Source organism: Melanerpes formicivorus, unplaced genomic scaffold (assembly GCF_026170545.1).
Source record: "Melanerpes formicivorus ecotype bairdi unplaced genomic scaffold, bMelFor1.0.p_v2 SCAF_29, whole genome shotgun sequence".
Taxonomy (NCBI): domain Eukaryota; kingdom Metazoa; phylum Chordata; class Aves; order Piciformes; family Picidae; genus Melanerpes; species Melanerpes formicivorus.
Genome location: NW_027142381.1, coordinates 8,042,602 through 8,068,505, shown reverse-complemented (window position 1 = coordinate 8,068,505; position 25,904 = coordinate 8,042,602). Strand labels below are relative to the sequence as shown.

At 51.0% G+C, this 25,904-nt stretch overlaps 1 protein-coding gene across 3 annotated transcripts in view; it reads left to right on the top strand.

The window, feature by feature from the left end:
* Positions 1-1,183: 1,183 nt before the first annotated feature.
* The window catches only part of PITPNM3 (PITPNM family member 3), a 53,058-nt gene continuing 28,337 nt past the window's right edge, over positions 1,184-25,904 (top strand). For 2 of the 3 annotated variants that reach the window (XM_068154863.1, XM_068154862.1), the window contains exons 1-3: positions 1,184-1,333; positions 11,949-12,044; positions 21,201-21,308. In XM_068154863.1, the coding sequence (XP_068010964.1) occupies positions 1,312-1,333; positions 11,949-12,044; positions 21,201-21,308 (226 nt within the window). In that variant the 5' untranslated portion in view covers positions 1,184-1,311. Of the gene's footprint in view, positions 1,334-11,926; positions 12,045-21,200; positions 21,309-25,904 lie in introns of those variants that run through there. The other variant, XR_010989372.1, reaches the window with a different exon arrangement.

Below are 25,904 nucleotides of genomic sequence, written 5' to 3'. Positions count from 1 at the left end.
TGGCACTGCCGCCCATAGCTGAGGGAAGGTGAGGGAAGCTTACTTGCAGCGCTCTGGGGGTGAGAATTGCTGGGAGTTGTGGCCATTCCACCACAGCCTCAGACAAAACCACTTAACTCGCTCTGTTCCCGGGGGCATTTGCTGTGACTCCTGGGATGAACTGTTTGGCAACACTTGGAGCAAATCCTGTGTTGTTTTGTATACCCACCCGGTTGGTCTTGGCACGGAGCCTGAAAGCTGCTTCAGGACTTGCTTGCATTGTTTACTTGGTTAATTTCGTACTTCCTTGGGCAAGACTCTTTTTCACTGGGCTTTTGACTTCGTGGTATCCTGACATGCAAGCTCTCCCAGGCTCTGCCTGCCTCCTCCCCTTGCTTCCACAAGACAAGCTGCCATGTAAGAGACTTCTTGAGGTGAATTTCCCAATTCTCGGGGGAGCTGGAGGAACGGGCTACTCTACTTCTTTCCTTGATGGTGTGAGAGAAATGCCGCTAGCGCGGCTCCTGAGGAGGGAGGCAGCAAGTCCTGCCCCGCAAGGTGCCTGGTTCAGCTCTCGGCACTCTGTGAGCTGCTTGCCTGCCGCTGCTTGCGAAGGCAGAGCGCTGCAGCCCTTCGGCCGCTGCACTGACACAGGAGCTGGCAACAGCCAGAGCATTTCTGCAGTTAAAATCCAGAGCGAACACTTGCGGGAGCGGTTTGCAGGGGTAGTGCTGCAGCAGCAGCGACTGAACCGCGTGCCCCCGGTGAGCTCCCTGGCACCCAGCGGGAACTCGGTCCCTGGGCTGCTGGGGGCTAGAGTCGAGCCCGGGGGGCGGGCAGGCGCGGGGCGGCGGGCGGCAGCCCCCATCCCTTTTCCTGCTCTGGCCTCCCCACGCCCATGGCCCCCAGGAGCACCACGACGGCACGGGAGCCTCAACCCCTCCTTGGCAGGCACGGGAGGACGATCCCGCTCCAGCCCCTGTGGGCAGCCTGGGCCTCTCACCGGCGGACTGCTCGGACCTCGCCAGCCATGAGCAGCTACAGCCGCACCCCCATCACCGGCCCAGCCCGGCCCCCGCTCTCCGCCGAGCCGCTCGCTACGCCTTTAACGACGGCGGCTGCGCCGCGGCGGGTGGGCTGCGCGGCGGGACCGAGCGGTGCGGCAGCGTCTCCCGGCCGCCGCTATCGGCGCCGCAGGCGAGTGGGCGGTGTGGGGCTGCCGCCAGGAGCAGATGGGGTGGTGGAGCGCGGGGGGCCGGTGCGCCGGGAGGGTCCCGCGGACCAGCACCTGAGGCGGCTGCGAAGGTTCGGCTGGGAGCGGGCGGCCCCGAAATGGCGAAAGCTCCGCGCTCAGGTGAGTGCTGAGCCCGGACGGCAGGAGGGGGCAGCCCCGGGGGGAGCGCAGGGCGGAAGGGGGCAGCCCTGGGGGGAACGCGGAGCCCGGGAGCAGCGGGGCGAGGCTCCAGCTCGTTCCCCGCCCACTGGCGGCCTTGCGGGCAGCTCCGGTTCGTGTCCGCCGCAGCGGGCAGCCCCCGCGCCCGGCGCAGCAGCGGTGGACGCAACTTCAGCCAACGAGACACAGGTGCGTTTGCGCTCCTCGTTCTTCCCCACCGGGGTCCGCTCTGCCCCGCCGCTAGCCTCGGCCGGGGCCGGTGGTCGCGGGAGTGCCGTGCGCGGCTGCAGGGACAGTGCGGGAGTTCCGCGCCGGTGGCCGCTGTCTGGCCGTCTCCCAGCCCTCGGTGCCGGGTCGGGAAGGGTCTCCCGGCTCGGGGGGAGTTCAGTGGCTGCCGCCTTGTGGAGCCTGCGCTCGTTGCCGCCGGCTCCCGTGTACCTGTCAGGTAGGGCTTGCTGGAAGGCAGAGGCAGATGGAGCCTCCACTGCGCCTTTCGGCTTCCCATGCTTTCCTTGGAGGCTGAGCAGTCCGGAGCGGGCGCCAGGGGGTGTGAGGATTCTGAGCAGCAGAGCCTTGATGCCCCACGCCTGGTGGCAGTGGCAGCCCGGTACTGGGTGGCGGTGGCAGCCCTGTACTGCGTGGTACATACTCTGTGCAGGAATGACCAGTGCCAGGCAGCAGAACAGGTCACAGAATCGCAGGATGCTCTTCCTCTTGCTGTTGCAGAAGTGGTTCTCTTCCAGGCTGCACACAGAGCTCATTGCTTCTGAAGGTGAAGGCCCAGCCTGCTTGCTGCTCTGTACCTGAAACTTGCCTACTGTTTGGTGCCAGCTCTTGGCACAGCTTTAGGACAGCATGGTCATGTTAAAGATAAACACAAAGGTTCATTTCTTTTAGTTATTCTCCCCAAACAGGCATGGATTGGTGGCAGCCCAGAGGCATAGTTCTCAGGAGTATGAGACCATCAATAACTAAAGAAGATGCAAACACAGTGTTGAACTGAGTGGCTGGTTCCCATCTTTGGAAGATGAAGAAATGCTCCAGTGTGGAGTAATTTATGCATTTGTGTGTGTGTGTTGGACATTGGTTTGCACTCCTTTGACAGGAAACTAAGGGAGCACAGCTATCACTTCCAGTGGTATTGATTATGTAGCCTGCATACCTGGCTTGTTTGTTCAAACCCACCCCTGAGCAGGCATTTTCAAGGATGGTCCTCAGATGTGCTTCTGCCCCCTTGGTAGACAAAAATACTGACTTTTGATGCCAGCTTTGTGGTGTTGTCACAAGTTCTTACTGTAAAGGAAAGCAGGAATAATGCACAAGGGAGCTCTGGCAAAACAGATCTGGGTTAGCAGCAGGGGCAATGTGCTGCTTTTATAAACTGAGCCCTGCTGAGTTTATGAACAACTACAGAGAAGTTTGGGCTGCTTTACCCTGTGGGGTACCCTGCCCTGCAGCCCCTGCCGGGGCTGTGGCCTTAGCACAAAGACCATCCTTGTGGTAGCCACGAAATCTGCTGCTTGGTCACTGTTGAGTGCTTCTGAGAGGCTTTTAGAGGTGGGCAGCTTGAGTCGTTTGAGTGCCCACATTTCACCTAGCGGACTCCAGGTCTTTAAGTGCTTGGAAGAGTTCCAGCACAGAAATGCATGGGGAAAAAAATGCAGGCTTGTAGGTTGCAAAGCCATCCAGCAGCACCTGCAGCTCTCTGTCTGCCATGGCACTTTGGAGCTGGTGTGCTCTCTGCTTTTCTTCTCCTACCTCATTATTATTATTTTTTATTATATATATATCTATTTTTTTTTTAACAGAGCAGTGACTCAAAACTGCCAGAGCCTGCTCAGGGAGCCAAAATCCCCTGCACTGTGAAAGTAGAGTCTTTCAGATGTGATGCATCTGAAAGTCCACCTACAGTCATTGCAGGAAAAGGTTAGAGAATATTCATATCTTCCCTGGTTTGGGAGGAGGTGATGATACTGCTGAGGGGGAGGGTGAAGTTACTTTCTGCTGTGTGGAAGCTGGCATCTGAAGCATCAAGGAGCAGCTCTAAAAGAGGCACCATGTTTACAGATACAGCATCTAGGATTTGGTTGAACAGCCAAGCTGAGCCTCCTCCATCTCACCAGTAATCCCATAAAGCACAGGACTGGAAATGTCACCAGCACCTTAAAAAGAGAGGCTTAAAAGCTTGCACAGTTTAGTTTCTTGATTTGTTTCCTGTACTCAATTAGCAAATAAATGCCTGTCCTTACCATCTGCTGCAGAGCTGTGAGCTGCAGGATGTGCAGAGTAGGTAACCAGGGACTTGTCACTGTTGAATTGCTACGAGATGAGAGCCGTGGAGTGAGGAGGAATGGGGGAGAGGAGTTGGTTACATTGGGTGCTTCTAACCACAGTAGGGTCTGGACTGTGCCTCTTTCACTTCTTGACAAGGGAACCTGCATTTTGGACGTTCTCCTGCCTTTAACTGTGTCTCTGGCTTTGTCAGCTGTGCTCTTTGCTCTTATTTTCATCTTTATTGAGGGACTGGTGCAGCCACAATGAGAATAGAGAGACCTCCAGACCCTTTCCCCTTTCCAGCTTTTCCTGCTATCTGCTCGATCTTACTGGCCATCTCCAACCTCTCCTCTCTGCTTCTTGTCCCAAGCTGCTTTCTTTCCAAGGAGGGACACTTTGTTCTTCTTACTCTTTCCATCACCTCTCAGTTTTTCCTTTGTACCTCTCAACTCTGTTCCCACCTCTTAGAAATCCTGTCTCAGGAGACTGCCTCTGTCAGCCCAGGACTGCTTCCAGGGGGAGCATTGGAACATCTCAGTGCTGCAGCTTCTCTGATAGATTTAGTGACTTTGTTGGCTCTAAGGCCCTGCTTGCTTTATTGCCCTTGCCTCCCTTCTCCTTTTCTCCCACTTACATGCCTCTAACTTCTTGCCTTTCATCTTGCTGCTTCTTAAACCAGAAGCTTTTTCCTAGTCCTTGTCCTCAAAGCTGGCACTTCTGTCCCTTTTGATTCTTCCTCTTCTGTCCTTTCTGAAGTGCCAGCAGTGCTTCTACATCTGCAGTGGATGAGCCTGTAAGTGTGCACAGATTTCAGCAGGGCAGGGCTCAGCTGAGCACTTCAGGTTCATGAGTGGAAGGTGTTTTGATCATCTGCTGGCTTGTTGCAAACAGTCAGGGAAATGTTGCAGCTTTCTGCCTCTTTCCTATGCCAGGTCCCAAGCTTCTCCAGCTCTTCTGCAGTCAAGTTCTGGGAACCAAACAGGTGGGAAGCTCTTGGTTATCTTCATTTTCCAGACATGGTTTTCCAGTCTTCACAGGCTCAGCTGCAGGGTCAGGTGCCTGCACTCCCTGGTGCACAGGAGGAAACAGGATCACATCCCTTGTAAGCAGCTACCAGCTCAGCCGTTTGGATGCCTCTCCCTGCTCTCTCCTTTGGGGCTCTCCCTTCCCCTCTCTGTTTTCCCATTTTCCTGTGGCCTTTCACACTCCCCCTTGGCTGTCTGCTCTGAGCCAGCCACCTGCACCAACTTGGGTCACCCTGTCCAGCTGGCCTTGCATGCTGCTCTTGGCCCTTGGTCTTCTGCTGCCTCCTGCTCAGCCCATGCCTCTGCTTCCTCTGACTCTCAGCCTCCATCTCTCCATCAGGTTCTCTTTTTTATTTTCCTCCTCTCCTCCATCTGTCTGGCCTCCCACTTACCCCTCCTAGCACTCTGCTTTTTTCTTCCCTGTCCCCCTTGGCCTTGTGTGCTTTCTCTCCTCCACCTCCCTCTCACCTCCCACTTCTATTTTTCTTCTCATCCCTTTTGGCCTCACACTCCTGTGGCCCTTCCACTCCAGTGCATTTAAATTCAATTTCAGTTCCAGTCTGCTACAGATGCATTGTGTGACTTGGGTTCTGTGTGGCACTGCTAGCAATGATGGCATGGAGGGTTCTGGGTTTTTTGGTGGTCTGTTTGCAGGTAAGGGCTTGCTCAAAGTGTGCTTCAGGTTTGTTTTTTGCTCTGGAGTAATTGGAGAGAGGATCAGCATCCCCCTTTGTCTTCCCTGAGCCTCCTGGGTTTGAGGAGGGGGTTTGAGGAGGGGCTGAGCCTCCTGGGTTTGAGGAGGGAGTTTGAGGAGGGGCTGAGCCTCCTGGGTTTGAGGAGGGGGTTTGAGGAGGGGGTGAGCCTCCTGGGTTTGAGGAGGGGGTTTGAGGAGGGGCTGAGCCTCCTGGGTTTGAGGAGGGGGTTTGAGGAGGGGCTCTGGTAGTTTAATTCACATCTTTTTAAAGCACATCTTCAATTTTACATTTGCCAAAGAAGAGATCAACCACAAGTGGGAGATAACAGTCGGTAATTCTGGCCTCCAGTGGAGTCAGTGGGTGACACTGTTGGGCAGCTCAGTTAACTCACTTGATGGGTGAGCAGGAAGCTTCTGAAAGCAGCAGAACAGAAAGAAGCATTATGGTGGTGGTTGTTGTTATTATGCAACAGCAGTTCCCAACAGCAGCAAAGGTCATCCTTTCTACCCAGCATCTCTTTCCAAAGGGACAAATGACTTCTGTGCTTCTGCATTTTGCTAGGAGACCCATCCCTGACTCCCAAATGGTCACAGTTCTAAGACCAAGTGGCACTGGTTTGATCTTCCCCACAAAGTCTATTTCTGCTTACTTTTTAATTGAGATTGATTCAGCCTTCCATGCTTTGCTATCTATAGGGCCGAGTTTTCAGTAGCTCTGAGAACACTCTGTGCTATTTTGTCTCTGCTAACTGGGTTGGTGTGGCAGTAGGATTCAGGAATGCTTTTTTTATGGTCTCCTGTGACGTGCTTATGTCTAAGCTTGATTGGAATTGCTTATTACCAACCAAGAGATGTAGGGAACTGCTGGGCCTGCTTAAAAACCTCTAATATTTTGACAGCACTGTGAATGGTATTGGATTATTTTTACCCACTGCTGCAATCATCTCCAATGAAAACAGCCATTTTTATCTTAGGCTGCTTGAATGCACCTTCCTGGAAGGCCCAGCACAAGCACACCTGAGCCTGGGTGGGCTGTTGGAATAGCCTGGTGCTTCAGTGGCACTGCCAGGGCACACCAGGGACTGCTATGACTGGCACTCAGCTCAACCTGCTTGCCTGAGGAGGCAGCCATTGAGTCATGCATTGTTAAGGAGATGAGAGCCTTCAGGAGCTGCTGGAGTGATCCTTAAACTGATGCCTCTGGACCGTGCCTACTGTTCTGCCCTCTTCCAAATGCACCTCTGGGAACAACTCTGTTGTTTCATTCTTCAAGTGCTTGTGCTGATCCTGCTGGTGAAGTCAACAGTGATGCCTCCAGCCATGGTTTTCTTTTTCAGCTGCAATCAGCGTTTGTAAAAGCTAATTCAAGCTGAGGAGAAGGCAGAACCAGTGAAGAAAGGTGGCATGGTCACACAGCAGGACCAGGCTTGCTCCTCCTGCTGTGTTTGCAAAGCTAATATTGCACTCCTCGGAGCAAAGGCAGAGCCCTGTGTCTTGGCAAAGGCTGCTGGCCACTGGGGGACATCATTCCTGCAGGCTTCCCAGGAGGGACTGCTGTGCCCTGCACACACTTCTGTGCACAGAAAGCTCTGGAGCCTACTGTGGCCAGCACTGCTTTATTCCAAGCCAGAGGTAAGGCCACCTGCTGGGATGGAACAGGCAGAAGCCTTTTCTTTCTCCTGAGCTGACAGACATTTTAAACACAGTTTTTACCCAGCAAGTGATACTGGAACAGCATTTTTGGTGCTGGTAGCAGTGTGTGTGTGGAATTACTGGGTGGCAGTGGGGAGCAGTTCTGGGCTAGCATGCTTGGGACTTACAGGGTCAGTGGGTTTGGGGCACCAAGCCTTTTAAAATGACCCAGGGAAGTGATCACTTTGAAAGCTGGGAATCAGCAGCATTAGCTGCTCAGTTGTCAGAGGAAGATCTTTGTTTCTTAAGCCTCTTAGGCCTTCCTTCACTTCTTGTCTTTCTGCTTCCATTTCCTCAGCTGTGAGCACGTTGGCTCCAGACCAATGAGGCCACTTTAATTCCTCTTGTGTTTGGTTGGGTTTTTTTCCTCCTCTCTTTTAGAAACAGATCACATGGAATGAAGTGCACTCATGTGCTGCTTGGTTGTCACAGCGCTGCTGGTTTCTCACATCTCTTAAGAGAAAGCACCTTGAGAGAGAACTTGGGTTTGTGCTGTTGGGCTCTGCTTATAAAGCCATGAGAAAATGAGCCCAGCTCAGCTCTGCTCTGCTCTGTCTGTGGGTGAAAGTGGGATGGACCTTTCCTGTGGCTCCTCTCCTAGTGGACAGCAAGGTGCCCCCGTTGCCAAGAGGGACAGTGGCATCCTGGGGTGCATTAAGCAAAGTGTGGCCAGCAGGGCTAAGGAGGTTCTGCTCCCCCTCTGCTCTGCCCTGCTGAGACCACACCTGCAATGCTGTGTCCAGTTCTGGGCTCCCCAGTTCGAGAGAGACAGAGACCTGCTGGAGAGAGTCCAACTAAGACCTCTGAGGAAGGGACTTGAACATCTCTGCTGTGAAGAAAGACTGAGAGCCCTGGAGAAGGCTGAGAGGGGATCTTATCAGTGTCTATAAATATCTGAGGGGTGGGTGCCAAGATGAAGATGCCAGGCTCTCTTTGGGGGTGCCCAGTGATAGGAGAAGGAATGAGAGGTAAAAGCTGGAGCTCAGGAGGCTCCACCTCAACATGAGGAGACCTTTATGGTGAGGGTGCTGGAGCCCTGGAGCAGGCTGCCCAGAGAGGTTGTGGAGTCTCCTCTGGAGACTTTCAAACCCCACCTGGATGTGTTCCTGTGTGACCTGCCCTGGGTGATCCTGCTCTGGCAGGGGGGTTGGACTCAGTGATTTCTGAAGGTCCCTCCCCAGCTTGTGTGGTTCTGTGACACTCCTTAGCTCTGTTTGTGTGGATTTACAGACTAAGACCAAGTCATCTCAGATGTTTTCCCTCATCTGTGGATGGATAGCATCAGAAGCTGCTCCCTCTGTGACAGGGGAGTGTAGCAGCCTGCAGTCCTGTGCAAAAGACAACAGTTTAGGTAGGGAACTGCTTCTGGAAGAAAAGCAGCTGTGCGTTCTGTGAACTCTCCTGCCACTTCAGAATGCTCCTCTTGTATCTTACTCTGTGTCATGTTGCCTCAAAAGCCTGAAGGAACATGTGCTTCCCGTGCCACTGATGGGACTGGCAGGGGAGTGGTGTGGTGGGTTTCTGTTAAGGGCTCTGCACTTCTGCATGGAGTCCTCTGCGACTGTGATGCTGACTAATTGAAATGAAGCGCAGGCTGCTACCCTGCTCGCAAAAGCTGCTGAAATCTGGCTGCTGAGAGCTGGTCAACAGTGATAAAGTTTGCTGGCACAGAAGCCTGACATGTCCCTGCCAAGGAGTTAGGCTGCTTTTTGAAGCAGTGTTGGTCCTTTTTGTGCTCTGGACCAAAATAATGCGATAAAATATGGAGCAGTTGACACTGGGAATCAAATCAGTGAGTCCAGGCAGTGGCAGTGTATAATGCAATCAAGAAATGTTAATAGAGTCCTATTAAGGTGGCTAATGCTAATCTCTTGGCACAGAAGGAAGCAGCCCCAGTGAGGCTAATGCAGAGCTGCTGCTCCTGAGCGTGCCTGTGTTGAAGCTGTTTCTAAATCTAGAAGCATTCCTAGTGCAGTGTAACAGAACTCATCCTCCCAAGGACTTCTCTTGGAGCCAGAACTTATGCCTGGAGGTCTGTGAGACTTTCCCCCTGCTCTCCCTTCACCAAAGTCCCTGGAAGCATGAGTTTTGCTTCTGGGACCAGCAGTTCCAGTGATTTCCAGCTGGGCTACTGGCAGTTCTGCTCTGGGGAGCTGCTGTTTCCTTGTGAAGCCCTCACAGTTCAGAGCTGGTTTGCCTGTGGGCCATGCAGTGCTGGCACTGATAGTCAGAACTGCTAACGTTTGTTTCTTCCCCTGTTTCAGTGCTTTTAGGCTTCTAAAACGCTGGAAAACCCAAAGCAATCTGTACTCTCTGCTTTCCTGACAGCCTCTGGAGGCAGATGTCAAATCTTCCATGCCTTTGCTGTGGAGATGAGTTCCACTGAGGCTTGGGAGCTTGACAGTGCGTGACACACGGGCTGTGGATTGGTAGCACCGCATCTGCTGCACCTCTAGGAATGCTCTGTGCAAAGTGTTGCTCTGCTCCTCCCAAAGCAGCATTTGCTTCCTTTCTCTGAAGCATCTCCAGTCTCTTTCCTCGAGGTGCAGATGCTGGCTTTTGGTTTTGCATGTGGTTTGACAGCAGGTGCAGTCAGATACTCCTCCTAGTAGCTGCATCTTCCAGCCATGCCTCAGATGAGTCCTTTCCCACTTCTAACAACCCAGAGCTCTTTCCAAAGCAGCAGCAGCAGCAGCAGCAGCAGCTTCTCTTGTTAGGGCTATTAAATGTTCCAGAAATCTGTAGCAGTAAATGTAATTGATCTGTATGCATTCTCTGGTAGGTTCCAAATAGCACTGGATGTGCTCCCAGTACACGCTGTGCTCTGCTAATGAACGCTGACTTCTTAGCCATTTATTTGGATTTGATCTTTTTTTAAAGCTATTAATATCCAAATATCTACTTGGGGTTGTTGGGGCTTTTTTTTTTTTCCACTCTCTTCTTGGACAGCTAAAATCTGCTTCCTCTTAACCAGCTTTCACTTGTATAGTTTCATAGTTTCATTCAGGGTTGGAAGGGACCACAAGGATCATCTAGTTCCAACCCCCCTGCCATGGGCAGGGACACCCCACACTAGATCAGGCTGGACAGAGCCTCATCCAGCCTGGGCTTAAACACCCCCAGGGACAGGGCCTCGACCACCTCCCTGGACAACACATTCCAGGGCTTCACCACTCTCATGGTGAAGAACCTCCTCCTCACATCTAGCCTGAATCTCCCCACCTCCAGCTTCATTCCATTCCCCCTAGTCCTATCACTCCCTGAGATCCTGAGAAGTCCTTCCCCAGCCTTCCTGTAGCCCCCTTCAGATACTGGAAGGCCACAATGAGGTCACCTGGGAGCTTTCTCTTCTGCAGACTGCACAGCCCCAACTCCTTCAGTCTGCCCTCATAGGAGAGGTGCTCCAGCCCTCTGATCATCCTTGTGGCCCTTCTCTGGACACCTTCCAGCACCTCCACATCCCTCTTGTAATAGGGGCTCCAGAACTGGACACAGTACTCCAGGTGGGGTCTCACCAGGGCTGAGTAGAGGGGGAGAATCACCTCCCTTGCCCTGCTGGCCACACTTCTCCTGATGCAGCCCAGGATCTGATTGGCTTTGCGGGCTGCAAGTGCACACTGAGAGCTCCTGTTGAGCTTTTTGTCCACCAGCACCCCCAAGTCTCTCCCCTCAGGGCTATCCTCCAGCCAGTCCCTGCCCAGCCTGGATTTGTGCCTGGGATTGCCTCGACCCAGATGCAGGACCCTGCCCTTGCTCTTATTGAACCTCATGAGGTTGGCTTGTGCCCACCTCTCCAGCCTGCCAAGGTCCCTCTGGATGGCCTGTATCTGATTGGGCCACCTGTTGGTGGGGTGGAGGGAGAGCCTGTTGGTGGGGTGGAAGGAGAACCTAAGGCTGTGACCTAGTGGCATGTTTCCCCCCAGAGCAATGTGGTAGGATGCCTCCCCTGAGGGAGGTGATTTTTTTACTGCTGGGAGAAGGAGAATACCTCTGTGGATAGGGCCTCAGAACAGCAGATTTCAGGTCTGATGTAATCATGTGGAGTAATGAATAAAGCCAAGACACTATTCTGTCTGATCATGAGAATTCTTTCTCTAAGAGCTGCAGTGGTGGATTTGAACTCTGGTTCCCCACTGGTCTGGGGGAGGCTTTATTGGTAAGGTAAGGACTATATTTCACCACTGCTTTCTAGTGTTGAGTTGCTGTGGATGTAAGGAGAGCTGATCTAGTTAGGCAGGTCTGGTTTGCTAATTACAAGTTACCTGAGCATGAAAACCCATTGGGACCACCTGAGCTGTCAGGGCTAGATCTGTGGCTGTGCCTATTCTCATGTGGCTTTGCCTTCCTGCCTTCAAATGGCAAGCTTCAAATGAAAGCCTCAGGCTTCAGCAAAAGGAAGCTGTCTGATGGGAACAGCTCAGTGAGTAAGAATTCAGTAATTTGTCGGTAAATCTGTGATCCAAATAGGATGGCACTTCTTCTAGGAGTGAAATTGAATCTAAAGGAGAGCTGCTGCCATGACCTGGGGGAATGCTGCTTCAGGTCGTAGCAACTGTGCAGTTGAGAGTGCTGGAATCGAGCAGCCTGGTGAATTCAACAGGGAAGGATTTCTCTTTCCAAGTGGCTGCATTAGCTGGAGTCCTGCAGGCTCATCTGCCACAAGACCTTGCTGCCATCACTTCTGCTAGGCGGCAGGAAGAGGTTTGATTTTTGTGCCGCCCTGAGAGCCCTGGCTGAGTGCTGAGGTTAAAGTGTGTGTGCTGACCGAGGTGATGCTCCTGAGCCGTCTCTGCGAGCTGTTGGTTAATGGTTTGTTGCTGTTGCTTTCTCCTCCAAGGCTGGCGCGGAGGTGAGTGTTCCCTGGGGCTAATGTCAGTGTCTCTGTTTCCAGCTGCCCCCCGCCGCTTCAGTGGTGCTCAGTGGCACATGCAGAACGTCCTCAAAGACTCCGTGGAGAGCTCTGATGATGAATTCTTCGATGCCCGAGGTCAGTACAGGTTTGGGGGTTTTTTTGTCCTCTCCCTCTATTCTTTCCCCAGTTCTGCAGCAAGTAGCTAAGCCCTTTTGGGGATGAATTGACAACCTTGTCCTCATCAGACTGAGATCCAAAGAAGAAAAACACAGCCCTTCGAGTCTTCTCTCAAGGATTTGTGAGTGGACTTAAACTTACAGGAGGTGTATGGAGTGCTGGGGTGGGTGAGTGAGCTGCCATAAACTGGGTCTGGCAGCAGAAGCAGCATGACCACAGCACTGCAGAGCTTCATGGGGCCTCTTGGCCCCAGGTTCTCTGCAGATCAGGCGTCTGATGTTGCAGCTGGACTGCTCCTGTTGACAATTCCTGCTGGGGACCATAAGCCTGGAGAAGAGGAGGCTCAGGGGAGACCTCATTGCTCTCTACAACTCCCTGAAGGGAGGTTGTAGCCAGGTGGGGGTTGGTCTCTTCTCCCAGGCAAGCAGCACCAGAACAAGAGGACACAGTCTCAAGCTGTGCCAGGGGAGGTTTAGGCTGGAGGTGAGGAGAAAGTTCTTCCCAGAAAGAGGAATTGGCCCTTGGGATGTGCTGCCCAGGGAGGTGGTGGAGTGCCCATCCCTGGAGGTGTTCAAAAAGGCACTTGGAGCCATGGCTTAGTTAGTGAGGATGTGTTAGGTAATAGGTTGGACTTGAGCTCTGAGGTCCTTTCCAATCTGGTTGATTCTGTGAAGTTTGTGTTTGTGTTCCTGCTGGCCAGCTTTTCAAACCAGTGGCTTAGGTTTTCCACTCTGGCAAACCTTTCCCTTTCTGCTTGTTCAGGAAGCAGCTATGTCTGAGTGCTCCTGGGTTTCATCAGGTGAATCCAAAGGGCAGTGTGCCCACCAGCATCTGATGAGACCCTGAATCCTGGCATGCTCCTCAACGTGTTGGGAAGTGGGAGTAAAATTGGTGTGCACACAACCTCCTACTTGCAGTGGGAGATGGAGGGAGGGCTCTGGCTTTAGTTTTGTCTGCAGGTGCCAAACCTAATAATTATCTGACATGTTTCATGTGCCTTTCTGAAGAGAGTATCCAACAAAGGAGGATTAATTCTGCTGCTACTGAGAAATGCAGCTATAAGTTCTTCCACAGTGGAAGCTGTTGAGGTGAGGCTGAACTGGCCTGAGGTTGTCCTGTTAGCAGGGATTCAGGAGTAATGTTTGCTGGAAAAAACTTGGTGAGTGTGCTTTGGCTTTTGTACTAAACTGGATTCATTAATCCAGAGTAATCCCTGTGGTTGTAGTGCAAGATGTCCCTGCCCACAGCAGGAGGAGTTAGAATCACAGAACTGTCAGGGTTGGAAGGGACCTCAAGGATCAGCCAGTCCCAACCCCCTGCCGTGGGCAGGGACACCTCACACCACAGCAGGCTGCTCACAGCCACCTCCAGCCTGGCTGCAAACACCTCCAGGCAGGAGGCTTCCACCACCTCCCTGGGCAGCCTGTGCCAGGCTCTCACCACCCTCCTGGGGAACAACTTCTTCCTCACATCCAATCTGGATCTCCCCGTTTCTAGTTTTGCTCCATTCCCCCCAGTCCTATCCCTCCCTGACACCTTCAGAAGTCCCTCCCCAGCTTTCTGGTTGAACTGGAGCTGAACCAGATGAGCTTTCCACTTTGGATCAGGTTTACTGTAAAAAGCAGAAGTGTCAACAAATGTCTGGGGGCAAGGGAATTCCTCTGCTTTTCATAGAGCCATAGAAGTGTTTGGGTGGGAAGAAACCTTCAAAGATCAACTGTTCCATGGGAAACTTGCCTGGGGTTTGGATCTACCTTGGGGTTTGGTTGGTTGCTTCAGCAGCAGCTCCCTCAGCAGCATTCTGCTGATATCTAAGTGCAAGAACAAATATTTGCATGGGTGAGATTCTTACTCAGTTTCTCTCTCTTGTTGTTTATGGTACTGGGAGCAGCTCCCTCCCTTCCCAGCACTCTGCTGTGAGGCCTGTTTCTGAGCAAGTGAATGCCCTTTGGCAGGGCTGCATTGCCTTCAGCCTCCTTGCTGCACGGTGGTTTGGTGTCTGGGGGTGCACGGCGCTGTTGCAGAGGGCAGCTGGCGTTGAGGCAGTATCTGGCATTCAGTGTCTCCTGTCTTGCACTGAACTCCACATTTCAGCATGCTTTAATTCCCTTTGTGAGTGGAATTGTTGCAGGGGTGCTTGGTGGCTGCCTCGTGGTGTTTTCCTGCTCGGGCTGAGCTTCAGCTTGAAGTTACGTCAGGAGCTTTTTAGCTGCTTTAATAATGCAGGGGGCAGGAGACAGGCAGTGAAAATAAAACGGCTTGTGTGGGAGGATCAGCTCTGTGCTCTTAAGAGGTTTGGAAGCTCTGGAGCTTTTACTTCTGTGAGGATGAATTTGCAGCGTTTTCCCAGCCCAGCTGCTTTTGCAGGGGCGCAATTGATCCGATCCTTAGTGTGTGATAGCCAAAGGGCAGATTGGGATCTGAGGGTCTTCACCTCCAGCTTATCTGCCAGTTGCTCTGACAATGGTGATGACTTTATCTGGTGGTTGCACCACTTACCCTCCACGCTCCTGTCTGCAAATTGCCAGCCGTTGTGGCTATAGAATTTATGACAACCTGTAGCTTGAAAGGCCAGCTGCTTACACAAGAGTTAGATTGATGTACTTTTTAATTGCCACCTTCCCCCCCCCCAGTAGGCAAGAGCCTCGATCAAGCAGGGGAAGAAAAGTGCAGAAAAGAGATGCAGATGATCTTAATTACTGAATTGGAATGGATGTCCCGTGGTAGATTTGTTTGTTGTGTTAGGGTTTGTTTTGTTGTTTCCTCTTGTGGGCATTTAAAACCCAAACAAACAATGCAGACCACTCCAGCACGTTCCAGGGAACAAAATCCCCTCCTTTGTTGTCTGTGTTCAGGGGAGAACCTTTTGGAAGTCTGAGGCATGAAGGTTTAGATTGGAGCTGGGGAAGAAGTGGTTTGGTGTGAGACTCTGGAACGGGCTGCCCAGGGAGGCTGTGGCTGCCTCCTGCCCTGGGGGTGTTCAAGGCCAGGCTGGATGAGGCTTTGAGCAGCTGAGTCTAGGTGAGAGGTGTCCCTGCCCATGGTGGGAGGGTTTGTGCAGATATCTCTGAGGTCCCTTCCAACCTGAGCCACTCTATGAGATAGCAGTTTTCTCCCCTGCTCCTGCACAGCTTGGCTTACAGTAATAACTGCTTGGCTGGGGTAGAGGAGTTCTGTATCTGAGGATCAAGAAGCAATCCACAGAGGAGTAAACAAGTGACCTGGATAGGTAAATAAATGAGAGTGGTTTAAAATAATCTGTAGGTAGGCTGAGCACGAAGCTTGGCTGTGTGTTGCCTGGTGTCACAATGCCAGCTCATGCCCATCTGAAATCCACTCAGCTCTGCACTCCTGAGCTGGGATTTAGCAAGCCAGCTCTGTTTGAAGAGGTGTGGGAGAGCTCTGGCTGTGTGCATGCACAACAAAACACACTGCTGAACAGTGATTATTTTCTCCTTGTTCTGAAGCAAATGACTACCTTGTCTGAAAGAGGCTTAGCACAGGGATGTTCCAGCTGTCTGCACACAGAGAGGAAGGGAAAACTGGATGTTGTAAGCTGATTTGTCCCTTGTAATCTTCATTGTCAGTGCGTGGGCACACAGATGCTGCAGCTGGTGCTGGGATGATCCTTGCACCTAGACTTTCTTTCTCCCCACATGGGTGCTTCATTGTTGTGGGAGTTTAACATCAGAGGGAGCAACTGGTGCTGCAAATTGCCATAGGTAGCCAGCTGATGTGGATGTGTGCCTGAGGTTTTGGGGGAGAGGCTGTGTGGCCTGTGTGTGCAGCTATTTTACTTGCCTGTTTTTAACTGTAAGAGTGGCAGCTTAGTCACCTCGTGTTTTGGAGGCAAACCCCAAGATCCCAAGGTGTTTGTGTCATGTCTCTTGAAAATCCATGCCTTTGAAGTTCACCTCAGTCTGTGGAGGTCTCCTTGCACTGAGAGAACTACTAAACATTCAATGCCCCAGCACAGCAAAAGCCTTTTACATTCTTGATGATCAGGTCTCCAAGCATGGCTTGGCTTTGTGGGTCAGAAGGAATTCTGCTCTTTGGGGAAGAGGCTTTGGCTGCAGCAGAGCTGCACGCTTCTGCTAAGCAGCTGAAGTGAAAAGGGAGAGCAGAGTGTCCTGTGACATGCATGGAAATCTGTTGGAGATGCTGTTCTGCATTGCAGATACTCACAGCGAGGTGAATCTGTTAGGCACTGGAAAGCTGTCAGTGTAGGGAGAGAGGTGTGGTGGCCACTGTGCTGCCTCTCTCCCAGAGCCTGGGCCCCAGGACTGGCAGTAGCAGAAGGGGCTTGGGGCTGAATGTTAGTACTCGACAGGCTGGGGCCAATCCTGCAGACATTGCCATCTGCAACTGCTCTCAGCCTCATTTGGAGAGTTTCACTTCATAGTCACAGGCAATAAATCATCACTTTCACTGCTCACCATGACCACTCAGGAGCATCATTGTAGATGGTGTGGTCTTTGTGTTCTCACTTTGTGACATTTCAGCTAACTTGGCCTGATTGTGGGCTGGCTGTTTACAACTTGTCTGAGAGAAGTTCTTCTTCCCCTCTGTTCTGCCCTGGTGAGGCTGTATCTGGAGCATTGCATCCAGTTCTGGGCCCTTCAGTCCAAGAAGGACCTCAGGGAACTGCTTGAAAGAGTCCAGCACAGAGCCACAAAGCTGCTGCAGGCAGTGGAACATCTGCCTGTGAGGCCAGGCTGAGGCAGCTGGGGCTTGGAGCAGAGGAGCCTGAGGGCTGCCCTCATTGCTGGGGATAAAGAGGTGCAGGGCTGGAGCCAGGCTCTGCTCAGGGATGCCCAGTGATAGGACAAGGGGTAGTGAGTGCAAGCTGGAGCAGAAGAGGTTCCACAGGAACAGAAGGGAAAACTTTTTCACTGTGAGGGTGCCAGAGCCCTGGAGCAGGCTGCCCAGAGAGGCTGTGGAGCCTCCTTCTCTGGAGACATTCAGAGCCTGCCTGGATGTGCTCCTGTGTGACCTGCCCGGGGTGATCCTGCTCTGGCAGGAGGGTTGGATTCAATGATCATTGAGGTCCCTTCCAACCCCTAACATTAATTAAGGCTGTAAATGAGCCTTCTTAATTTGAGCCTTTTGGCACTGTCTTCTGTGTTACTCTGTTCATACACAGCTGAAGCCAGTGGGTCTGTGGAAGAGACTTCAAGCCAGGATCTGTGTGAGCTTTCACAGGATTCTTATTCATGACAGGAGCTGTGGCAGCTCTCTGCTAATTAAGAGCTGCTCTTAATTTGCTGCACCTTCCTCTCCTGAAAATAGATCCACTAAATTTACTTCATTTTAAAATGCTCTGGGAGCAACTTGAAGATGATTTAGGAATGCTACTCAAGCACTAAGGTGGAAGTTTGGGAGGTCTGAAAGCTCCTCAGCTGTTGGTGCTCTAAGGCAGCAGGGAGATGTAAAACTCTGTTGTGCTGAGTGAAAGCCTCTCACAGGATCACAGGAGGTTAGGGGCTGGAAGGGACCTCCAAAGATCATCGAGCTCAACCCCCCTGCCAGAGCAGGACCATAGAATCCAGCACAGGATGCCCAGGAGCACATCCAGAGGGGGCTTTGGCAGCGATTTCAAGCCAGGTGTGAGGGAGCTGATGACCACTCAGTGGAGTACATGAACTGTAGGAAGATGTGAAGATGGTTTGTGAATGTTTTTAATGCCAGGGTGTCTGTGTGCTTCCTGCCTTGGTTTTTAGTGAGTGTCATTCCCCCTGGAACAGAGGAGAGAATCCCACACAAGCCCTGTCCCAGTCTACTGCCTCCATTCTCTTACCCCCTTTGTTGTTGTTGCTTTTTGGTTGGTTGGAAACTACTTAAAAATCAGAATGGCTGTGCCAGACTCTTTTTCCATTTCTAATGCTCTGAGCTCTTCTATGGCAGGATGATCCCCAGAGTTTGGAAGGAGGAGGGCCAGAGGATGGATACCCTTTTGTGCATCACACTTGGAATCTCTTGGCAGGGAGTGCCACGATCCTCCTGGCGTTTGTGTGTAAAGCTTGTTGATGGAGGTTGTCATTCAGCTTTCATTACAAACTTCTTCATCTGCAGGGCTTTTTTTTTGGTATCAGGAGCAGTCTGAAAGGGTTCTGATGACAGCAGCAATCCTTTGTGTGATTGTTGCTTGGAACAAAAAGTGGCTGCTCTGTATAGGTCGTGAATGGCATCTGCTACGGAGCTGTTAATCCTCTAATCACAGACTTCTAGGGAGAGAACTTCTTCTCTGCATCAAACTGAAATGTGGATTGGAGGAATCTAGGCACAAAGAGAAGGAGAGATGATGTTCTCTTCCCACTGGGTGAGGTGGCAGAGCCCTGGAGCAGGCTGCCCAGAGAGGTTGTGGAGTCTCCTTCACTGGAGACATTCGGAACCCACCTGGATGTGTTCCTGTGTGACCTGCCCTGGGGATCCTGCTCTGGCAGGGGGTGGGACTCGATGATCTTTTGAGCTCCCTTCCAACCCCTGATGTCCTGTGTTTCTGTGTACTAAACCCTTTGCAAAGGCACAAGGGATGTCTTTTGCAGCCTTGTCTTTGTCACCTCTGGCTCTGGCTGCCAGGGGACACTGTTGGCTCTCCCTTAATTTGCCAACAACCCAAAGCTCCAGAGCCCTTCTGCAGAGCTGCTCTCCAGCCTCTCATCCCCTCATCTGGAGGTATGCCCAGGATCACCATACCCCAGGTGGAGAATTAAATGTCCTACACTCGGTGCTTGCCCAACTCTGGTTTCTCCAGATGCCTCTGTTAGGCTTCTCTACCCTCGAGGGAGTCTGCAGCTCCTCCTCATTTAGTACCATCTCTGTTTTCTCCCAGACAACCTTTGAGGAATAGTGAAGTGTTTAAACATCAGGAAAATAAATGTGCAGAAAAGCATAGACACCAGCAAGAGGCAGAAGATGTTTCAGTGCTCAGAAAGACTCTGGGTGATGCAGGAGCTCCTGTCTTTGGTAGAGGAAAGCATCTGTGTGGGCTAAAGTAATTGACATGATCAGTGGATTAAAGATAGTAGCAGAGAAACCACAGGAGTTTGTGCTGTCCAGGAGAGAGACTGCAGCTTTCATCTCCTGGAGAAGTGAAACAGCTTGATCCCCTCCTTCTGCCTCCAGTGTTACATCTCCTGTTATGTTTCTTACCTCTGTTTCTCACCCATTCTCTGTTATTTATCCCCAGTGCTTCATCAGAGCTTCCTACTCTTGCAGCTGAAAGGACTTTGTGTGTGGTGCAGCTGGAGTTGGAGTCCTGTGTTTCTTTATGGGAGAATTTGGAGCCTGTCCCAGAGGCTCCATCTACCCATGTGTAATTTGCACTTCAGAAACAGCCTTAAGTAGGAGGCAGAGGGCACAGCAGTGGGCACAATTAAAACATAACATCAGTGAACTGCTTTTGCATTCTGAGAAACAGCTGGAGTCAAACTCCACTTCTTCAAACAAAGCTCTCTGGCTGCCAGCCTTGTAAACAGAGAACCAGGCACCTGTGCTGGAGATGGAGCAGCTGTACATGTTTTGACTGTTGATTCATCTGCCGTGGCTGGCTACTTAATTGAGTGAAATCCACAGAGGAAGGGAGAAGCAATATTTTACTGTTTTCTTTTGCTCAGCTTCCCTTTGTTTCCTGCCTTCCATGTAGCATGCAGGAAGTTCTCAGCTCATAGCAGGCCTGGCTGATGCTCCCATGCTGGACACTTCAGCCTTACTAGATGGATTTCCCTTTTTGCTTTGATGCTAGCAGATTTTCCTTGGGTAAAAATGATGATCACTGAAAATGTTTTTCCCTGTGTATCAAATGTCATACCAATGTGAACTTCCAGCTGGGTGTGAACAAAGAAAGAAGCTTTTCACAGTTTGACCAGGCAAAGGATGGAAGGAGAGCTGGAGGAGGGTGGGCAAGGAAAAAGACAAAAGGCTTTCCCAGGGTGAGGCAGGACTGCAGGTCCTGTGACAGTCCCAGAAAGAGTCCAGGGCTTTAGAGTGAGTCAGCTGCCTTTAGATGTGCAGTCACCCTCTGTGTCCTTCAGACCTCTCCTGCTGCCATCACCTCAGCAAGGAGGGCTGGAGGCAAACAAGCCTGAGAGGAGGGGGAGTGTTTTGCCTAGACCCAGAGGCTCACATTCTTCTCAAGCAAGTTGTGTTTCAGAGGCACTGTGGCACGCTGAAGGTTTAGATGGGAACAAGAGCTCAAGCCCAAATCTGTGTACTTGGAAGTTTTTTGCTGCTTAAGAGTGTTTTAAAGTGGAATTGCTCAGGGGTGAGGGGCCAGCACTTGCTCAGGTTGGAGGACTGCTCAGAAACAGGTGTTACATTGAAGGAAAATGTTTGCCTACAGTTGCCAGGCCTGGTTGGGTTGGGTTGGTTTGTTTGAAGAGAGAGATTGTCTACAGCTTGTGTTTTTGTCTTCAGCTTTTCCTGCCTCCCTCCCAATATTTATTTGGATGGGATCCCAATAACAGAAGTGGTTCTCTGCTTTGTGGCTTGCTGCCATTGGTGCCATTCCTTTCCATCTCTGTGTCCCTGGATGAAAATGCAAAGCTTGGCATAGCACAGGGGGCAAAAACCTGCTTGAAAAGCCTTGAACTGGTTTGTGTGTCCAGTCCTCCCTCTGCTCTGTCTTTTGAGCATTCTGAAGTAACAACCAACATCAACAACTTCAAGAAACCTCCCACAAAAGGACAAGAACACAAACACAAAGCCCCCAACAAGCTCCTTTTGGTGTTTTTTTTCCCAAGGAAGGCAGAATTCAGACTCCTGATGTTGCTTGAAGTTAAACAACACCACCCCCAACAAAAGGTGATTTGATAATCATGTCACAATTGGCTAATGTTCTAACTTCATTAAGCTGTGGCTTCAGGTGATTGCTCAATGAAAGCAAATCCTCAGCCAGTCCTTTCACAGTATAAAGGAGTGCAGGGCATGTCAGGAAGCCAAGAAGCTCTCCTGGAGTGTTCTGGATATGCTAACTTGTTCTCTCTTCCCATTAGGGACCACAAGGAGTGTTTATTTCTCTCTCAATTACTACTTCTCACCATCTCTCTTCTTTTTTTCCCCCCCCGCCTTGTTCATCACTGTAGTTTAATTCTGTTCTCCTTTTCTCTCCTACAGAAGAGATGGTGGAAGGAAAAAGTGCCATTCTCATAGGCATGAGCCAGTGGAACTCAAATGACCTTGTTGAGCAGATAGAAACAATTGGGAAGCTGGAAGAAAACCAAGGTAATGTTTAGCTTGCCTTAGATAGGAGTTGAAAGTTGACAAGGAAATGTTACTGCTGAAGCTATGAGTTGGGTTGGAAGGGACCCAACACCTCCAAGTCCCTTTCTTCAGAGCTACTCTCAACCCTCTCTGCACCCAGCCTGGATTTGTGCCTGGGGCTGGCCTGGCCCAGATGCAGGACCCTGCACTTTGCCTTGTTGAACCTCATGCACTTCAGGAAGGCTGTGCTGGCTCTGTGCAACAGGAGAAAGATGTTTCAGCCTTAGCCCAGCTGCTCACAGTAAAAAAAGCAATCAAAGTTCAGGTACAGCTGGATGGATTCTCTCTCTCCAAACCTTGTGGAGAAACCAGAAGGATGTCCTGCGTGGTTTCTTTCCCACAGTACTTCACTCTTCAGTGGAAAGCTGTGAGGATAATGCTCTGCTGACTCAGGGAATGTTTGGGGGTTTGTCCTTGAAGTTGGATTCCTTACAGCTTGTGGAGAGCAAAGAGTTCATTGCTTTGGTTGCAGAGGGCTTGGTTACAACTCAGCCTCTGAGGCGAGTGGCTTTGCTAGGTGCCTGAGCAGAGAGTGAAGGGCTGATTCTTTTTCATGCTTTGAGAAATTGGTTGATTGATAAAGCAGCTAATTATGGGCTCTTTCCACAAATGAAGATGTGTGAGAAGATGCAGCATGCTCTGAGCATGGCAGAGGAGCCACTGGGCTCTACTTAACTAACGCTACAGCTCCAGCATGAGACAGACAGGGTCCTCAGGAACGGTATAAATGGCAATTATAATTCAATCATTGATGCTCAGTAAGTACAACTGAGAGCACTTGACCAGCACAACCTTTCTCATCAGAGGTGGAAATAAGTCTTCAGGGAAAAACTGGCAGCAGCATTTAAATGTATTAACTTTTCATTACAGAAAATAGCACAAACAGCAACCCAGCTGCATGGGAAGCAGGCAGTGAGACTGAGGCACCCTCAGCAGGTTAGGCTGTGAGGAAGAAATTCCTCTCAGGCCTTGGAATGGGCTGCCCAGGGAGGTGGTGGAGCTGGCCACGGGGTGGGACTGGCAGCTGTGTTGAAATGGAGTTGTCTCTGTAGCCTTTCCTGCTTCCTGGCTGCTTTCTCCAGCTTGCATTCAAGCCTTGATGCTGAGCTGCTGCTGCTGTCTCTCAGGGAAGTCCTTATCACTGTGTTGCAGTTACTGGGCAGAGATTTTTGATCTGCTGAGCTCTCTGGTACCCTCTGACTCTGGATTGTGTCTCCTCTGCAAGCAGAGTCATCAAGAGCAGTATGAACAGATAAAAAACTGCTTTGCAGAAAAAAACTAATTGTCTGGAGAGTGCCCAGGGGCAGCTCAGGGGGTTGTGGAGTCTCCCTCTCTGGAGATATGCAAAGCCTGCCTGGATGTGTTCCTGTGTGACCTGCCCTAGGTGATCCTGCTCTGGCAGGGGGGTTGGACTGGATAATCTTTCGAGTTCCCTTCCAGCCCCTAACATTCTGTGATGCTGTGACTGTGAAGAAGGTGTCCAAGCTCTCAGCTCCTTAAGGGCTGTGTTGTCTTACTTCTCTCCATTCCATTCCTACTATTCCTTCCATTTGTTTGTCTGGCAGCCACAGTTTTAGCATAGCCATTCCCTTTGATTTAAAAGGAGGCTGCCTTGCTTTGGAGAGACTTCTCCTCTTGCTCAGAGGCTTAACTTTTTCTTGTCTGTTTAGCTTTCTGCTTGTTCTGAATGAAGAGCACCCTGGAAACCTGAGGAGCAGTGGATTTCCAAGCTCTGACGATGCAAGCAGGTTTGGGGGCCATGAGGTCCCTGGGCTACTGGCAGCAGTTGGGATGTGGAAAGGGTGATCTGTTGCACTGGCTGGCTGACAGACCAGATGTCCCTCTCAGCCTTTCACTGAAGGGACAGGAGCCCAACACACCAGGAAGTCAGGACTAGGCTCTCTGTAACTGCAGTGGCCAAATGTCCCAAAAGTTTGCAAGGCCAAGAGTTCAGGATTTCCCCAATGCCAAGTTTGAGACCTCAGTGCAGTCTTCCTGGCTGTGCTTTGCTATTTGCCCTGTCATACTCTGCTTAATTACTCAGCAGTGTGAAGCCTGCCTTGCCTAATTTTATCCACAGTTAATGCTCTGTGTAAACAAACTGCTCTCTTCCTTCCCTGCACTAACACATGATCTTCCCCTCCTTGCCATGTTCTCCTAGAGTCATATCATTAATTAAAGGGTGTTTGTACATAGCCAACTGTAATATTTACACTGCTGTTAAATCCATGGCAGTAGCATCTGCCACTGCCTAATAATGTGCAGAATGGCAAACAGAAAATTTGGCTTCGCTGAGCGAACAGTGGAAGGAAAGGATGGAGACTGGGGACAGTCAACAGCATTCCAAAGCATGTCAGCTGGCTTCTCTGAAGAGCAGATTTACTTCTTGCAGCAGGTTTCAGAGGGAAGCAGTGAGCTGGATGCCTGCAAATCACTCCTGGTAGCAGTTCACACCAGGGCAGGTTACCAGAGTCCTGCGCCTGCTCTCATTTCATTTTGTGATGCTGTGTGTTCCAGAATACAGAGCAGCAAATGCATGCAAAATGTAGGAAGATTAAACTAGCCACTAAGATGTCTTTTTTCAGCTGAGTTTTGCTGCAGGGAGTGCTGCTTCCCTTGCAGTGCCTCCACACATTGCCTTTTCAGTCTGAATTAAGATCCGGTCCTCCTGCTGAAATCAGCGTGTGTTCTTGTCTGCTTCTTTGGGCCTAGAGTTTCCCTGGCTGCTCTTCCCATCCAGAGGGTCACACCATCTGGAGGTATATTACCTCCTTTCCTCTCCCCTGTTTCCCAGTTTCCCAAGTCTGACATAATTGTGCTCACACCTTGCTGTGGCATTCCACAGAATCAATTGTCAGGGTTGGAAGGGACCTCAAGGCTCAGCCAGTTCCAAGCCCCCCTGCCGTGGGCACAGACACTTTCCACTAGATCAGGTTGGAAGAGCTGTTAACAAAAGAGGTTTTTGGGAAGAGCTGTTAACAAAAGTGTGTTGGTTTTTTTCCTGCCTGGCAGTTCAATTTCAGAGTATTCTTGCTGGGGCAAGAGCCACCTTCTGAAGTGGAGCATGAAGTTTATTTGTTCCACTAATGTGGTTGATGTCACTAAATGAATTCAGATGACTAGAAGAGAGGAAGTCATGCATACCATAAAGCCTGCTGGCACTGCAGTTAGTTAGTGCTGCAAGACTGGATGGCACAGGATCACAGATCACAGGGTGGTAGGGGTTGGAAGGGACCTCTGGAGATAAGAGTCCAACCCCCCTGGCAGAGCAGGACCATAGAATCCAGTGCAAGTCGCACAGGAATGCATCCAGATGGGGCTTGAAAGCCTCCAGAGGAGGAGATGTGTGGGGAAGAAGGGTGCCCTCAGTATCTCAGAGGTGCTAAGGCACACAGCTCTGTTCTGCTGTGCTGATCCTCTTGGCCTCAGCAGCTGCTCTCCCTGTGAGGAAAGCAGGTAACAAGCGTGAGCCAAGCTCGGTGCCAGAACAAGGCTCTGAATCGCCCTGGCGAGGAGCTGGAAGTGCAAGAGGCTGTGGGTGAAGTTTGGAAAGTGATTCATTCATGCCATTTCCATTCCTCAAAAGTCAGGTGATCCCTTTGCTTGCAGTGTCAGCACACAGAATGGAGGAGAGCAGATTCTGTGTGGTATATTGCAGCGCCTGTCAGCTGCTTTTCCTGGTTTATTCCCTCTAAAAGCCAAGTTGTCAGCTGTGATAGCTGGAGCAAAAAATAGAGACTTGTGGCAGAGCTCTTACTCTGTACTGCTGCATCCATCAGAGGAGTGAAACCTGCTGTTACTCACTGCACATTAACCCTGGTGGAGTTCAGTGTGGCAGCAGTTTTAGTTCAGGAGGTGAGGGGCAGCACATGCAAGATCTGTAGTCGTAAGGTGCTGGGGAGAAGCTTTCCCTCAACAGCAGAAAATCAGCAGGCAGAGGATTGCAACACATGGACTGGTTCGTTCAGCTGCTCAGGGAGGGCCACAAGCTTCCTTGGTCCCTGTCATTTGACCAGTCTGCTTTTTGTTTCCAAGTGCATAGAGCATCCTTGTCTGCTGTCTGCTCAGACTGAGAGCAGGGAAGTGCAATCTCCTCACGTGGTTTGAGTTTGCTCAGATGGTTGGTAGGCTCCAGGGGAAAGAGTAAATTCTGCCTAGACCTCTGAAGAAGGAATCTAGACAAAGGATTCAGAGCCCTGTGTTCCCACCCCAGCTCTGGTGGTGGCTGTGGGCTGGGACCATTGCCTCTCATTTCTGGGCTGGGGTGATGCTGGCAAAGTGTTTACACTCCGTGGCAGGAATGGCTTCAGTGCTGTGGGAGACCTTTATGCACAAACTAATGAGAGGCTCTTCTGTTCCCTGTGTCTTAGGGGTTTGTATTTAGATCTGAGAAAATCCTTTTGTGTCTGCAGCTTTCCTTGGACAAGGGGACTGTGGGAGGGAATAGGAGGTCAGAAAGATTCTCAAACCCCACTGCTTATTAAACATTTGGATTAAGAATCTATTTTGTGTTGCTAGATAACTCTTGCTGATTCTTAGTTATCTGTAGGTTCATGC